This window comes from Macrobrachium rosenbergii, chromosome 54 (assembly GCF_040412425.1).
Source record: "Macrobrachium rosenbergii isolate ZJJX-2024 chromosome 54, ASM4041242v1, whole genome shotgun sequence".
In the NCBI taxonomy this organism is placed as follows: domain Eukaryota; kingdom Metazoa; phylum Arthropoda; class Malacostraca; order Decapoda; family Palaemonidae; genus Macrobrachium; species Macrobrachium rosenbergii.
Window position 1 is genome coordinate 44,934,758 of NC_089794.1, and position 18,242 is coordinate 44,952,999.

The 18,242-nt window shown below is 36.4% G+C and overlaps 1 protein-coding gene across 1 annotated transcript; it reads right to left on the minus strand.

The window, feature by feature from the left end:
* Nucleotides 1–2,397: 2,397 nt before the first annotated feature.
* On the minus strand, nt 2,398–14,628 carry LOC136834548 (sodium-dependent multivitamin transporter-like). Its single transcript, XM_067097133.1, has 6 exons — nt 14,501–14,628; nt 9,943–10,131; nt 9,088–9,242; nt 8,757–8,897; nt 3,387–3,487; nt 2,398–2,664 (listed from the first exon to the last, which is right to left on the minus strand). Exons 1-6 carry the CDS (start codon nt 14,507–14,509, stop codon nt 2,456–2,458), a joined length of 804 nt encoding a protein of 267 aa, XP_066953234.1. The 5' UTR covers nt 14,510–14,628; the 3' UTR covers nt 2,398–2,455.
* Between the last annotated feature and the right edge of the window lie 3,614 nt (nt 14,629–18,242).

The window sequence follows — 18,242 nt, forward strand, 5'->3', positions numbered from 1 at the left end:
ATGAATGATGTTCCTGATGGCTAATCGACTACGGTGGGTCGAAGCCACTGTGGAAAAGGGTATGAGGCTAGCAACTTCGCTCCAGAAGAATGGTTCATATTCTGAAGGTCAACACCTTCTGAAACTGCTCCACCTAAGGAGAAAAGTCTTAATCGTTGAAGACAAATCTGTTTTTTCGTCCAAACTCACTTTTTTTGTTCCAGAAATGAAGACCGTCCCAAAAAGTTGGTGGCCCTTTGGCTTTTTCTGTAATTGTAATAGTACAAAAAATAGTCATTGTGATCACGCGTGAATATTGTTTCTCTTTCAGTACTGTTTCATTGTTCCTGTCACAACTGAGTCAAATAGCGCTGTCTATCTCTGCAGTTTCTGAAGCCACAAGAAATATTACTCACTGCAACTTAACTGGATAAGATTTAAGTGGACTTGAATGTCCTTTTTCTGTATTGCATATTGCAGAGAACGCGCGGAAAAGAAGGAAAATGGCCTTAAAGGATTGAAAGATTTGCCGTGTTTGAAACAATTTTCGTGAACATAAAATCGAAAACACAACTTAACCTTTAAAACGTAAAATAACAGCTTAAAAAAAATGCGGCCAAGTTGCTCAGTCGATGGGCGAAGTGACCAACACATTTATTTGAATAAAAGAAGAAACTGGTCCAGATATAACAGCAGATTTTGGGAACCGGAGCTGTAGGTCCAGCCGCCCACTCCTTTCAGATGCAGCGCCGATAGCGATGCTAATTGGGCGGCTGAAAGAAAAATGTCTTTGAGAAATACCCCGGCGATAGCACTGGGGGCCTGGGGTGGGCCGAGTGCCCAGCGGGGTTCCAGAAGGGTCAAATGAGCTTCAACTTCCTTCGCTCCAGAGTCCTTGTACTTTGATACCACCGAGCAGGATAATTTGTTAATGACTGCATTTCAGATAACGACCCTAATGAGATGATTAACAATCAGGCATCCTCTTCCCTCATTGGCCACACGAGTCTAAACAGTCTCAATTCCAGATAGAGCGACTCGCGGACCATATATCACGAGGAAGTAGCCAATTAGAGGCTATATTTTAAAAGCTAATGGATGCTCTGACGTAAATTTCGCAGCTCTTAACATTCACATTTCCATCGTCAAAACTGGCAGAAAGAAAAAGGAGAGAGAAAAACCGGACATCTTACAAATCAACTTTGATTACAATTATGGCCCCGCCGAACACGAGCGTCCCTGCGCGAACTCCCGAATCCTCCCTCCCTCCCTCCCCCACTCCGGTCCTCGTCAGATAGCTTCCATCGCTTTCTCCATGTCAGGCCTTTTTCCTTAGGGAAACGAGATTAATATATCTGGCAAATATGCTACTTCTGTCAGACATAAAATCTGTTGAATTCTCTGAGAGTCCACCGGAGATATTTCTTAAGTTGACAATATCTTTAATTTAAACAATTTGTTTTCTTTCGTTAAATTAGCGGAACTAACAAATAGCTTTAATACACTTGAAAACATTCGTCTTATAATATTTTTTTATTAAGAACATAACACAGCAAAATGAAATCAAATATCATATGACTTCGATTAGGCTAAGGACATTATTCATACTCTTTTAAGGATTACGCAATGAAAATGACCCATGGCCCTTCACGAATTCGTTTGACAATGTTGCTAAGTTGCCATCACATCAACCGAATTGTTTTTCAGGGATTGGCCTCTCAAGTAATTTGCTAGTACATTAAGAATATTAAGTCCCTAACTAAATGGTATTTCTTTTATATCATTTTGTGAATATAAAACACATTATTTCCTCATGAAAAATGTCAGCAGTTTTATGGACAACCATATCTATCCATCGATCTATCTACCAACACACATATGTGTACAATACATATTTAATACATATATATATATATACATATATATGTACCGTATATATATATATGTATATATATATATATGTATGTATGTATGTGTATTATATACACACACATATTTAGATATTATTTAATTTTAATTTTTAGATAGTCATGGTATAAATTTTCTGTGTTAAGGAATAGTTTTGCTTACTTTGAGAAAAAAAAAATTATATTTCCTCTCTGCTCATTTCCATATATCGTCCATTTAACCTTCTGAGGCAAGACAAAGAAATATGAACAGAAGTTTTATAATTTCCTTTTAATTTTATGCAATTTTTTTTCACTCCTTAATTTCCCATCTTCTAACTACCTCTTGATCTGACTTCGAGTAATAATTCTATTCCTTGTTTTTTCATACACACAAACACACAAAGACACACACACATACAGTATGTATATATATATATATATATATATATATATATATATATATATATATATATATATATATATATATATATATATATATATATATATATATATATACAGTGTGTGTGTGTGTGCATATACATGTGTGTGTGTGTGTTCGCTTCGCGGTCTCCGTCGAAATGGACTTCTCACAGGTGAATCTCAGTGTAAGCCGCTGGCTCTACTTGGTTGGCTGTTTCCTTATGGTGCATGGCCTCCAGTTTATTGTCAGGAATGGCACTGTTTTCCGCTGTGTCTTGAACACCAGAATGTTTAAAGGCGTTATAGATCCATTTGGAGAATCTCAAGCACCGAGGGCTGATCAGTCTAGCGTCTATTTCATGTGGATTCAGGGGACCTGAGAAGTTAAGTATGTTTTAGATTCCTTATTGTACTAACGAATGTAATATTGGTGAGAAGTGTGAGAAATATTCACAGTGGAAAAAAACAAACACTTAAAAGACAGGTAAATCTTTGGAACAGTAAGAGATGAAAATATACTTATCTGGAGACCATTGATCATTATGATAACAGATCAGTATCGAACTTGGAACTTGAAATAGACACAAAATGGAGGAGAAATATATTTAAAAATCCACGTACAGTTTCGGAGCTTCATGCTCCTTCTTCAGTGTGGAGACACTGAAGATGGAGCATGACGCTCCGAAACTGTATGGTGATTTTTTTATGTATATTTATTCGCCAATTTGTGGTTTTGTCAGTTACTATTCATTATTAAAAATGATGTGAAATTTTTCCATTATGAAAATAAAGACAGTGTTAATCATGAAAATGAAGTCATATTGTTCAGTGTTGAAAATTATGTGAAGATTTTTCATCACGAAAATAAAATCACATGATAATACAACGATGAATCAGATGGAAAAAGGGACGGGCTAAAGATGAATATAAACTGATGACGTGTTCGAAAGATCGCAGTAAGAATATGAGTAGGCTACTAATCCTTTCATACATGAGTGGTATCGTACAAAAAAGACATGTTTGCCCTTTTCTTGCTATTCAAGTCTGAAAATATGCACCGTGATGTCCTTCAATGTTTATATGAACAAAATGATTTACCTGTGAAAAACGATACAATACTGCCAACAACGCAGAAGATGAGCATTCCTACGCTGCCGATGTAGCAGTAACTAAGATGGTACAATCCTCTTTCCTCCTCTCTGGAAGAGGAGAAAATGAAGGAATTTATTATATTCATCAGTTGTCTTTATCATTTCTACAGAACTTCCATTATCCGAGATCTCTCAGACATCATCGTTGAGTCTATTCTTTATTATTTCTTTTCTGAATTCAAACCATCCATTTCAGAACTGCAATCACCACAAAGCAGATGACACTATCCTTCAAGGCATCTTGAATACGGTATATTGTAGACTGACAGTTGTTACAGATATTTGCCTGATAAGTACAGTAGACTGGATAGGCATCCTGTGAGTGAAAAGTCTGTTAAATACCACACTTTTGTTTATGCCTGGACGAAATACAGCTTTAAATATATTAATTTATAATAAATACATTATTTTATGATGTAGATGTTACCCGCTTTGATTGACGGTAAAACTAGATTTGTCAAAGGAATGGTTTCTACAGCAAATGGTACACTAAAAGTAAAAACTCCAAAGTAGTGGGTCGTCCAATTATAGAATTATCCGCCTATCTCTCTATCGACCTATTTAATTTTATACTCTTATATATATATATACATACATACATACATACATACATACATATATATATATATATATATATATATATATATATATATATATATATATATATATATATATGTGTGTGTGTGTGTGTGTGTGTGTGTGTGTGTGTGTGTGTGTGTGTGTGTGTGTGTGTGTAGAATCTACCGGTCACTTTTTTACCAGATACATATGTAATTGTAATAGCCACAATGCCCTCTTAACTTCTCGAATTCTTCGTGCTGTTTTAGATACGTTTGTCACTACAAAGCCTTAATATCCAAGAGCAAGAAATTGAAGTGGTTGAAATGTCCGGATCCTTCTCGTGGTCAGGTCGGCAACGTGACCCCCTTGCGATTATAGTGACACGGGTTCGTTTCCCGCTACCGGACATCTCAACCACTTCAATTTCTTACTCTTGGATATTAAGGCTTTGTAGTGACAAGCATATCAAAAAAGCGCGAAGAGTTCGAGAAGTTAAGAGGCATTGTGGCTATTACAATTACACACACACACACACACACACACACATATATATATATATATATATATATATATATATATATATATATATATATATACACACATATATATATATATATATATATATATATATATATATATATATATATATATATATATATATATATATATATATATATACACACACACATATATATATATGTACTGTACTGTGTATATATATATATATATATATATATATATATATATATATATATATATATATATATATATATATATATATAGAGAGAGAGAGAGAGAGAGAGAGAGAGAGAGAGAGAGAGAGAGAAAGAGAGAGAGAGAGAGAGCGAGAGAGAGAAACTGAAGTGCACTTCAATGAAACTTAAGGTATCAAACAATTTTTAAAGTAAAACAGAACGTTTTGTTATATATAACGTTTTTATGCAAAACTTTCTAAATTCCTAATTATCTTTTTCTAATATTGAGATAAAAGTCCATATTAGATCCCCATCTATAAAGTTTAATAAAACCTCTGAACTAACAGTAAAAATTCTCCAGCACTTATTATTAAATCGAGTCGAAAATTAGAGAAAAAACAAAACTATACAAAACAAGACACTTTTCGCGAATAAACTAATGATACAAAAAGAAAAGCCTATAGAAGTGAGTATTACTGGACTCTGTGGTATGGCTAAACCGCTTTATAATACTACTACTACTACTACTACCACCACCACTACTACTACTACTACTACTACTACTACTAATAATAATAATAATAATAATAATAATAATAATAATAAAATTCGAGTGGATCTTGTTTGTCCTCCCCTGGGTGACAGTAGGGGAGGCATGACACAGCCACCCACCCTCTGCAAACCGGGTTTTCCGTCCCAGGTGGGAGTGGGGTAGGTAGGGGAACAGAAGGGTAGGGGAGAGATCTAACCTCCTGCAAACATGTTTGTCCGCCCCGGGTGGGGGCGGGGTAGTTTGGGATCGGGAGGGTAGTGGAGACAGCAGCGCTGGGTTCCAGCGCGCGTAGCACGTGCCAAAAGTTTGTAATAATAATAATAATAATAATAATAATAATAATAATAATAATAATAATAATCGCCAAGATACAGCATGAGGTGCGAAGAGTTTATAGAGTTCCGCTTTACGAATAGGCAAAGTGCTTACTCTCCCGCGGAAGTAGGAATTGCAGTTGTTATTTCATTGCTGATGATGGAGTAAATGGCACTGTCCCCTGGAAGAGGGTCGCCAGAAAGAGACGACGTAAAGTTTAGGGTTAAGTTGGAAAAGCTGACAACATTTTCCGGACATCCGTCAGTGGACAAGGGAAGTTTTTCAGGGTTTCCTAGGCCCTTAACAAACTTTCCCACAACAATCCAGAAAGCGAATATCGAAGATGATATAAATCCTACGTACGCTCCCTGAAATACGAATGTATATTAGATTTTTTATATGTAAATATAGTCAGCATTATAACTTCAACAAATGCTAGTGAAGATATTCGAAAATTTAGCCAATTTACAATCTGCATTTAAGCATGCTGAGGTTTGGGTGAGTGCACGTACCTTGAGATTTAACCAAGGAAGGCACATGCCGCCCAGGAATAATCCGCACATTGGCCCAGCGATGGAATTGGAAAATGTGAAGGAAACGTTTGTAACACTTCCAAGCTGACCAACAAGCATTCCGAGACCAGTAGCCAGGAGGCCTGAGAACAAAGCTGCAAAAAGAGGATGTAACTGAGACCAGTTCTTTGGGTGGAAGAAAGGGTATTACAAAGGGGAACACGAACTGGAACTGATTTTTCAGGTCTTATCTTGTTTACACTGACAGAGTTATCCATCTTCATTCTGTGGGTCAATGATGCGTAGGAATAGATATTCACCAAGAAACTGATGAAGAGATAAAGCCAGTTAAAATAAGAATAATGTTCAGAAGTCATTGCTATAATTATCTCGCTTCAATATTCGATTACTTCATGCTCACGAGTTAGGATCATTGATACTTACAAAGAAGTTTGACTATTCTCATAGCCTTTGCCTCAGAGATTTCTTTGAAGATGGCCCAGTTTAGGAAAAAGTCTTCCCAAAGTAGAGAAGCCACTGAATTCCCGTATGATGATACAGTACTGGAACGATATATTGGTTATCAAAAATAGCACGACCATCCTCAAATGTAAGTTATCCTTTCTCTAATATCCACAAAAATTCTGGTGGACTAAAGATAAATATATACCTACATGCTACAGAAACTCACTAACTGCCAAAACTTAATATTCTGTAGCCATGGAGCCTTGTGGGACAGCTAGTGCTGAGTCCTGCAAAATGCAGTAGATATCACAGCGTTCTGTTTTACAAATATTCAATAAAATACTACCAGGCAATTACCATTGCTAACGCAACCAAAGGCAATCCCTTAACAATAGAGACCAAGTGATATCAGGTGACGCAGTTCAGACGAAACCCCCAACATGGTATTGCAGCAGATCCGTTTCCTTTTATCGCAGGAAAATAATAAGCCTAATAATGGCGACATAACCACTGGATTCTGCCCTACCTGAGCACGCTGCCATAAACTGCAGAAATGAAGAGTCCCACGACTCCAGGCAAATGTGAGAGCTTCTCCATCACCAGAAACGGCAAGATCTGATCGGGTTTCTGTATTGCTCCTCTTGTCAGGGGATCACAGGTGCTATATGCTGCATATGCCACAATGCCGGAGAAGTAGATCAGCGCCCATGAAGCGCTCAATCCCAGATAGAAAATTGTACAAATTCTGTAAGGATGTGACACATTAAGAATGAATTTACAACGGTATTCCTTGATAAGCAGATGCCAATGGCGCTTCAGTTTACACTTCTAGCACTAGAGCCTCCAGAAGAGTGACTGCAACTCAGTTTCCCCCTTCTCGGAAAAGCAACTTTACTTCTCTGATCCTCTGTTGTGGCAAAATAGAAATGAACCTAGCGATAAATGCCAACACAAATCTATCCGGTGACCTCTGAGTGAACTATCTAATCACAGGTACTTGTTTTTTTATGCAAGACTCCAATATATAGATGAGATCTACTGTATATTCGCTATCACAGTTATAAACAAAACTACACAATGATATAAGAATTTCTTCAGTGCGTACATACAATTTTTGTCGTCAGTTCATCTAAAAAAATTGGCTTTTCTTTTCGTGCGTAGTGTACTAAGATAGTTAGCAGATGACCTTCAAAATACTTAAAACATTCAGAAAAACTAAGTGTAGAATATTGACCGTAATGGAGTCTATTAAAAATTATATTTAGTAGTTGCATGTTGATCTGCTTTGAAGAATTGATGATAATTTTTTTATTTGTGCTTGTATGCATAGAGAAATGGTGATAATAATTTGATGGGCAATGGAATTGGCTACGGAGCGTTTACTTACTTGGTTATAAAAATGCATATCGAAGATGGGCGAACTGGAACAGTTTTACCTCAACACAAGCAGGTTCATTTGTCCAGGTAATAATAAGCACGTATATCTCTCCCCCAAAAATAATATTAGCATTGATTTCCAGTTACTGATGAGGCAAGTAAGAGAATTACTCCAGTGAAGAATAACTGCAGAAAGATCTTTGGAGAACGGCACTTGCCCCATGAGCACACTAAAAAAGTAATCTCCCAGTGAAGTAAATTAGTCACCTAGTCATATGTATAATGAAATAGTTTTAAAACTACCCAAAAATCTCTGAAATGATTTGACAAATTTTTACAAATCAAGTGAAGGGATCTTTATAATGTGCTCTATTCAGGAAGATACTCAAACAGCAATAGTTTAATAGTTTACTATTTAACCCCTAATTCTGAGCTTTAACACCCGGCCAAGGTTGCAGGATAGAATAATTCTTACAAAAAGAGAAGCACATCAGACCCCATAGCTTTAAAATTCCTGTGAACCTCAGAATTGATGAGATGGTGAAATAGAGAATATTCAGTGCGAAGGAATAATCTGAGGAATACGGATGTTAGGAATGAGATGGTTAATCATGAAGAGCAGAAGTTTTTAAGGGTTCTAGTAACAAAATATTCCCGTCAGATTCATGCAGATTATAATGAAGATACAGGATGAGCTTTACAAAAAGGATGAGAAAAGGAAGAGCAATGCTGTTCTTGAGAACAGCATCATTCTTTCACAGCATTTCCCTAACTGCAACGTAGCATGAAAGTGTGGCTTCCATTTTACACAAATGTTTCACTAAGTAAGCAAATGATACCTTTGAGCCAAAGCAAGAGTTGAGACGGAAGAGAACCTCTGGTGACCTGTCTGGGAAAGCCCTGTCATAAAAACTGTGATTACCATTCCATTTATCTGGACAGACCAGAAGGTATGACGAACCAAAGGATCTGGATCCATGCTGTAAGAAAAGCAACCGATTTCAATCAAGATTTTTTTTTTCATGTTACTGTAAGATATATCCTCAGTTAGACAACTGTTTTGTAGTATCTTTGTACTGCAATTTTTTTAAATTCTATAGGTAAGCTTACTTGATACCATGCTTCATTTGCGAAGCTGCAGTCATACCAGATTACGTACTGTATACCTACTTGAAAAACTCTAATCTTCCACCTTCCTCGGCCTTGTAGAAGACATTACCTACGCCACCCAGGTCCACGATTGAGAAAACAGCTGTCAGCACAAGTCCCAGGACCATTATGAAAGACTGCACTACATCTGTATACACCACAGCTTTTACTCCACCCTGGAGGTACAAATGAATGTCAGCATCTTCACTAGGAAGAAAATTCAATCACGTTTTTTCATATAGTTAATTACACTGCGTGGACCTGAGTCGTATGTTCAGTATGGATGGTAAACTTTATAAAACAGCTTAAAGAAAAATGTAGCAGGCCTGTCTTTGTCGAGAGCTCGGAATCGGAGTGGAATAGCAGCAAAATTAGTAAAGTAGTTTCATCACATTTGAATAACCTGAGAATTGGAGTTCTCTAATACGATCTTTAAACAAGATTCCAATACATTATACGCTCTTACCCTGTGAGGCCCAAGAAAGAGAAGCCCAATCTGAATATCAGATAATTAGTTATTTCTTCAGTTATTCAAAGTTGTATAGCTAAGAACAATTTTAGGGCAAAAAGCAGTGACTTAGTAACACGTGGAAAAAACTCAGGAACAGATAAATGTAGAAATCTATCCTAAATCTTAGATGTATGTAGCAAGTATAGATGACAATGCTAAATCTAATCTGTTTTTGCGTATTTCATTAACTCAGTAAGAGAATGTAAATATACCTCTTGCAAGCTTACAAAAAGAATTCATAATGTTTCCCCCTTAAAGATTTCAATAATTTTCATAAAAGCTCTTGTAAGGGACAAGTGGTCTATTTGAAATGTGCAATACACCATTTAGTAGCCCAGGGCTAAAATAGAATTCTCAAAACTCACAATAGTGATGTAAAATGTGCAGATGAGACCCATGATGGCAATTGACACGGTAGGTGAAAGACCCGTCATTGTGGACAAGGCAAGAGATGGACTGTAGAGAACAATGCCCATGTAGAGGAAAGCTGCGATTATGAGAGTTAACGATCCAAAATTCTTCAGAGTTCTGGAACCGTATCTCAAGACGATGTACTGTTGGCAAGGTGAATAAAAGCTGGTGAACTGGCAATGTATTATCGGGTACGTGAAAAAAACTAGCAATGTATTGTTGGGTAGGTGAATAAAAACTGGCAATGTATTCTTGGCAAGGTGAATAAAAGCTGGTGAACTGGCAATGTATTATCGGGTACGTGAAAAAACTAGCAATGTATTGTTGGGTAGGTGAATAAAAACTGGCAATGTATTCTTGGCAAGGTGAATAAAAACTGGTGAACTGGCAATGTATTATCGGATAGGTGAAAAAACTAGCAATGTATTGTTGGGTAGGTGAATAAAAACTGGCAATGTATTCTTGGCAAGGTGAATAAAAACTGGTGAACTGGCAATGTATTATCGGATAGGTGAAAAAACTAGCAATGTATTGTTGGGTAGGTGAATAAAAACTGGCAATGTATTTTTGGGAAGGTGAATAAAAACTGGCAACGTGATATTGTTAAGGTGAATAAATGTTGGTAAGGTAAATTAAAACTAGAAATGTTCTGTTGATAAGATGAATAAAAACTGGCAATGTACTTTTGGCAAGGTGAATAAAAACTGGCAATGTACTCTAGGCAAGGTGAATTAAAAGTAGTTATGTCCTGTTGGGTACTTGAATGAAAACTGGCAATATACTATTGGCAAGAGGAATAAAAACTAGCAATGTACTATTGGTCAGGTAAACAAAAACTGACAATGTACTGTCGGGTAGGTAAATAAAAATGACAATGTACTTTTGGCCAGATGAATCAAAACTGGAAATGTACTGCTGGTCAGGTGGAAAAAACTGGCAATGCACTGTCTGGTAGTTTTACTCACCTACCAGACACTGTTGGCAAGGTGATTAAGACTGAAATGTACTGTTTGCAAGGTGAAAAAACTGGCAGTGTCCCTCTAGCAAGGTGAATAGAAAATGGCAATGTACTGTTGGCAAGGTGAAGAAAAACTGGTAATGCACCATAGGCAAGGTGACTGAAACCAGCTATGCACTGTTGGGAATGTGAATAAAAACTGGCAATGTAATTTTTTGCAGGGTGAAAAAAACCAGCAATGCACTGTTGGCAAGTGATTAAAACTGGCAATGTACTGGTGGGTAGGTAAATAAAAACTGGCGATGTACTGTTGGGTAGGTGAATAAAAACTGGCAACGTACTCTTGGCAAGGTGAATAAAAAATGACAATGTACTGTTAGCAAGGTAAATAGAAATTGGCATTGTACTGTTGGCAATGTGAACAAAAACTGGCAATGTACTGTCAGTAATATGAATAAAAACGGGCAGTATGATTTTTGTAAGGTGATTAAAACTGGCAATGTGCTGTTGGAAAGGTGAATAAAAACTGGTAATGTACTTCAGGCAAGGTGAATAAAAACTGGTAGTGCACTTCTGGCAAGGGAAGTAAAAACTAGCAATGTACAGTTGGCAATGTGATTAAAAACTGGTAATATACTTCCGGCAAGGTGAATAAAAACTAGTAGTGTACTTCTGGCAAAGTGAATGAAAACTGGTAATGTTCTACCTTCAAGTTGAATAAAAACTGGTAATGTACTGCCTTCAGGTTGAATAAAAACTGGTATGTACTTCTGGCAAGGTGAATAAAAACCAGTAGTGTACTTCCGGCAAGGTGAATAAAACTGGTAGTATACTGCCTTCAAGGTGAATAAAACTGGTAATGTACTGCCTTCAAGTTGAATAAAAACTGGTAATGTACTTCAGGCAAGGTGAATAACAACTGGTAATTTACTTCTGGCAAGGTGAATAAAAACTGGCAATGTATGGTTAGCAAGGTGAGTAAAAACTGGCAATGTATGGATGGCAAGGTGAATAAAAACTGGAAATGTACTTCCGGCAAGGTGAATGAAAACTGGCAATGTACGGTTGGCCAGGTGGCTAAGAACTGGCAATGTATGGTTGGCAAGGAGAAATGAAAACTGGCAATGCATGGTCGGCAAGGTGAATAAAAACTGGCAACGTACTGTTGGTAAGGTGAATAAATGTTGGTAAGGTGAATAAAAACTAGAAATGTACTATTGGTAAATAAATAAAAACTGGCAATGTACTTTTGGCAGGATGAATAAAAACTGGCAATGTACTTTTGGCAAGGTGAATAAAAACTGGCATTGTACTTTTGGCAAGGTGAATAAAAACTGGAAGTATGCTGTTAGCAAACTGAATAAAAACTGACAATGTACTGTAGGCAAGATGAATAAAAACTGGTAATATCCTGTTGGGTAGGTGAATGAAAATTGGCAGTATACTGTTGGCAAGGTGAATAAAAACTGGCAATGTACTGTAGGCAAGGTGAATAAAAATTGGCAAAGTGCTCTTGGCCAGATGAATAAAAACTGGCAATGAACAACTGGTCAGGTAAATAAAAACTGACAATGTACTGTAAGGTAGGTATATAAAAATGGCAATGTACTTTTGTCCAGATGAATCAAAACTGGTAATGTATTGTTGGGCAGGTGAAAAAAATTGGCAATGTACTGTCGGGCAGGTGAAAAAACTGGCAATATACTGTTGAGTAGGTGAATAAAAACTGGCAATATACCATTGGGTACGTGAATAAAAACTGGCAATGCACTGATGGGGTAGGTGAATAAAATCTGGCAGTGTACTTCTGGTTAAGTGAATGGAAACTGGCAATGTACTCAGGGCAAGGTGAATTAAAAACGGGTAATGCACTGTTAGCAAGGTGATTAAAACCAGCTATGCACTGTTGGGAATGTGAATAAAGACTGGCAATGTAATTTTATGCAAGATGAATAAACACCGGCATTGTACTGTTGGCAAGGTGATTAAAAATGGCAATGTACTATTGGGTAGGTGAATAAAAACTGGCAATGTACTGTTGGGTAGGTGAATAAAAACTGGCAATGTTCTCTTGGCAAGGTGAATAAAAACTGGCAATGTAAAGTTAGCAAGGTAAAAAGAAATTAGCATTTTGCTGTTGGCAAAGTTAATAAAAACTGGCAATGTACTGTTGGCAATATGAGTAAAAACTAGCAATGTACTGTCAGTAATGTGAATAAAAACTGGCAATGTACTGTTGGCAAGGTGATGAAAACTGGAATGTACTGTTTGCAAGGTAAATAAAAACTGGTAATGTACTGTTGGCAAGGTGAATAAAAACTGGCAATGTATGGTTGGCAAAGTGAATAAAAACTGGTAATGTACTTCTCGCAAGGTGAATAAAAACTGGCAATGTATGGTTGGCAAGGTGAATAAAAACTGGTAATGTACTTCAGGCAAGGTGAATAAAAACTGGTGATGTACTTCTGGCAAGGTGAATAAAAACTGGTAGTGTACTTCTGGCAAGGTGCATAAAAACTGGCAATGTACTGTTGGCAAGGTGAATAAAATCTGGTAATGTACTGCCTTCAAGTTGAATAAACACTGGTAAGGTTATTCTGGCAAGGTGAATAAAAACTGGCAATGTACTTCTGGCAAGGTGAATAAAAACTGGCAATGTACTGTTGGCAAGGTGAATAAAAATTGGTAATGTACTTCCGACAGGGTGAATGAAAACTGACAATGTACTATTAGTAATGTAAATAGAATGTGGCAATGTCCTGTTGGCAATGTGAATAAAAAGCGGCAATGTACTTTTGATAATATGAACAAAAACTGACAACTTTCTGTTTGGAAGATGAACAAAAATTGGCCAATGTTTATTATACGGTTTACACAAAAATGAGGACAATAAATGGGTAGTAGCATCAAATTTAGAGTAATGTTTATGAACTACAACAAGAACTTGTTATTAGAGCATTGCTTTTTATTTTTGCTGGAATACTCAAAATTCTTACGGATCAGTTTCATCCTTTTATCAAGTACAGCAAGGATGGAATGTCTTGAGTAAAAAACAAATTCGAAATGACGAGGTGTCAGGAACTGCGCTATATTTTAAAAAAGTTCATATCTATTACAAAAGATACATTTCTTAACGCTATCACTTGTAACGCAACTCCGTATTCCAAAAACTAATCTATCTCTCTTATTTACGTAACTCGTAAGCTAAAGCAATATGAATATCCTTTGTCATATGCTAAGAGAAAAATATGGCATATTTATCTCAACATTAAGCACCATGAATTGTTGTCCTTTACCTGATCATTGGATCGTTTATTACCATATAGAGCAAATGCCCTATCTTTTTACATATTTGATAAAACAGCAACAAGACATAATAAACTCGACAGAGAAGATACTTGCCCATTTCTTTTTACAATAAAAGTCCATTACCAGTTGGAAAAATATGACAAATAGAGATATACCTTTTTTGAAGCACAGTATTTTTTATTTACAAGTAAAGAATTTGCTCTTACTCTCTGTTAAAAAGGAAAGTTAGGACGCTGAATAGTTACCTCGTTCATCGAAGTTATTTTCAAAGGATATAAAATTGGCAGTGTAAGTTGTTGTATTATCAGCGAACCATAGATTGTGCCGAGCGTGCTCAGGGACAACTGAGCTCCAAAAAAGTACAATTCAGCTGGGATACCTGTTGCAGGTTAAGGGAAAATCAGTAGCATCTCAGCAAAGCTTTAAAGTCTGAAATCAGTCAAAATCTGAAAAGAATCTTTAAAGTTTCCTATCAGATAAAACTTAACAAATTCCTGTAGGTTTCAACCAACAAGAGCTAATTTGCATTCGAATCCTTAAAGTTTAAATCAGTCAGAATCTGAAAAGAATCTTCAATGTTTCCTATCAGATAAAACTTAACAAATCACTTGGGTTACAACCAATAAGTGCTAATTTTTACATAATGTGAAATACGAATATCTTTAATGGATTGAAACAAAAGTCGGTTTATAAGATTCAGCAATAAGATCAAGTATTTCAATAATACTCATAATGAACAAATAAGTGTTAGGCTATACTTACATTTAGTTCTGAAAAACTCAATAACAAGAAAATCAACACTTATCATCCTACTGATTTTTTTCTGCTAAGTTCATCCTGTAAATACGAAAAAAAGAAATTTTCCATTAAGGAAAAGATCATGATTCATGTCTGTTCACGGTCATCATAACAGATTAACATTTTACAAGAGGCCTTCCACAAACCTATTCAACATGATAAAAAGAATATGAACGCTGAATAAGTTTTACAAACTTATAGACTAGGTTTCCGGGTTTCCGAGAGACAAGAATGGGCAATTTTTTCTTTCTTTATCTTCCGTGCGTCAACCCTGGGCTAGCTAAGGACATTAGACTGTGGAAAATAATCAACATATTAACCGCCTCTTGCGAACCTCACCTCCTGAAGAAAGTGGCTAGTAATGATAATGCCAAAGCTGCCTTTAAAGTGAGTGTACTAAAATTAATAATATTACTATCTAATATTAGTACCCGAAAAGTGTCGTATGAATGCACGAGCTATTTTACATTTCACTTCGAAACCCGCTTATGTGGAATATGATGGAAGGAAAACAATTATGTATTCTCTAAGGAAAATACTGAAGATTAATTAATACAATAGTGGTGGAATCAACATTGTTACACAGTTGAAAGGTATTTATGGGATCTTGCTGAACAGACATAATGAAGCATGTCATTAAAACAAGATACGATAAAATAATTTGTACTTGATCACTTAAATGATGGATTACTTTTGCCTTTTTTGATGAGAAATAGCACTCAAAATTCAATACTACGTGGAGAATGAACTTCAAGAGAGTATGATGTTTATGGATTATATATTAGATCCACTCCTCCTTTCCTGCTATTCTGTCTGTTCCTAAGTACTTAAGAAATGGAGATTCAATCCTCATATGTGTTAATGTTTTGAGCATTAAAAGTAACAGAGAAATCCTTTTGGAGGGGCATAAGAGGGAAAAATTTGCTATTGCGAAGTTTATGGCCTGCACTAGAAACAAGAGCCTGTGCCGGCAGAAGCTGGCTCAAACTATGAAGAAAAGCGTTAGAACAAAGACGAGTAAAGCCTAATGTTTCTGGACATGTCTTGCTTTACAAACCTTCTTTGTTTTAATAGATGCAGTTATTAAAATGCCCTTTTTCTCACCCGCGACTCAGGTTTTACATCTGTCATGGATTCATTTCGACTCTGCCTTTTCTTTGAGTACTGCTTTGGATCCTAACCTCTACAACTAAACCGTTCCCCCTCAAACTCCTCACAAGACTATTTTATGACAAGAACACAATCCACACGGCCACTTCCTTACCTAAACCTACACACTTCTTCTGTTTGTTCTTCCATTTGTTTTAGTTTCCCAGTCAAAATCCTACCACTCACCTACTCTTATATACTAGTAGCATCATCCTCCTATAAGTTTTTCAGTCACTTTTGTCACGTTTAGCCTGGCTGCCCCATTCTTTATGAAATGGTCTGAAGATTGTAGACTAAAGAGTCAACTAACAGACCTCTCAATACCATTTCATTTGGAAAAAAAATAGAACCTTTGCTTGAGAGAAAAGACTGTATCCATCAGAGAATAGTTATATATCAATGCTATATCTTTTTAGATTTAGCTGTTTTGGTCGGTCTAGCCTCTAGAGTATTAAGATTAAATATATCTTGTAGTGGGCAGCGTTTGCTCTAAAGGAAAATTACTCTGATGTTAGCTTTTTTAATATGATCTTTTTTTTTTTTTTGTTATGTAAAAAATCTCGTCGTTTACTTGAAGAAAGAAAATTTACCCACCTAATATGGATATTGGGGAGAGAATTCCCACAAGAAGAGATATTGCGACAGGGATGAGTGACATTCTGCTACTTCCCAAGAAGTATTCATTGGTGGAATCATTTCCCTTTCCTCTGAGTGCGCTGTAGACACCGATCGCCGAAGAAACCACGAAGAGGGAGACAAACAAGATCCAGTCCAAGATCCCTAAGCTCTTCTCTTCGACGTCCCCCATTGTTGGCCATAAAATTTTCAGCTGAACGCTGCGGTCCAGAAACAACTAAAGGCTGAGAAGTAACTGAGCAAAGGCATGCTGCGTGAGGAGGTTATATTTTCAGTATTATCTCTATGAGAGTTATCAACTTAGGTTATTGGATATTGGTTCACTGACCAGGAATCATGACTCAACTTTATTCCAACAAGCGCGAGAAATCTACATTCAGCGTCAACTAGTCCACTCCTGCGTACTACCACAGTACTCGCCTTTTCGGTTCATTTTGTACTTTAAACACTTTGCAAACAACTCATCTCTACTGCTTTCACCTTATTTCATTCACATTCAAGACCCACACTTCGCTTCCATAAAGGAGAGATGCTTCAGCATTCATTTCATATACCCTAATCTTGGCTTCCATTGAAAACAATTATTTTCCTCCCCATCTGATACACCCATCCTGCTATCATTATGTGACTCATCTGTTCTCTCATCCTACCATCATCATCTACTAAATTAATGAATAGAAATGTGAGTCCTTTGAACCTAAACTAATGTTAAGTTAAACCAACACTATGTGACCTTGAACAGAAATTAACAAAACCTGTTTGGAAAAACTTCGCTATCCTTGGAACGACGTCCAATAACAACCATAATAAAAACTGAAATTGTTGACAATGAACAATCCTTTACTAGACACGAACCTTCACCCTGTGGTGCACTGACTGCAAACTAAGTGATAATAATATTGCTGGCAATATTGCCATCCATTATCTGAGAATTACACTCGTACATTTACATCTCTATAAAATGACAAAGCTATGTTGATATACACAAGGAGAGAGAAATACTGAAAGCTGTTCGGGATATTCAGAAGATGACAATAATAAAACGAAAATACTGGAGACTACAATTTTCTGAAGAAATTGCAGCTGTCGGTTTCAACCGGTATTTCCAACTTAACGATCAAAATATTTCATTGTAGTCAGTGGCTTTGATCAAGGCCACTTCACTTCATCTCTGTTCCACACAAGTGTTTTCTCTGTAGCGCTGCTTCCTATTATAGGAGTTGTCCTCTTGATCATTCTTCTCGATGATTTTTGGTGTTTTGCTTAGCCCTTTAAACTAAGTAAAAAATGACAACTATTGTATTTTCCTGAAAACTTCAATAACGCACTCCTTCAAATGAATTTCTTTCATAATATCTTAAAGATTTAGATGAAAACTTAACCCATTTTTCTTTTTGTGATATT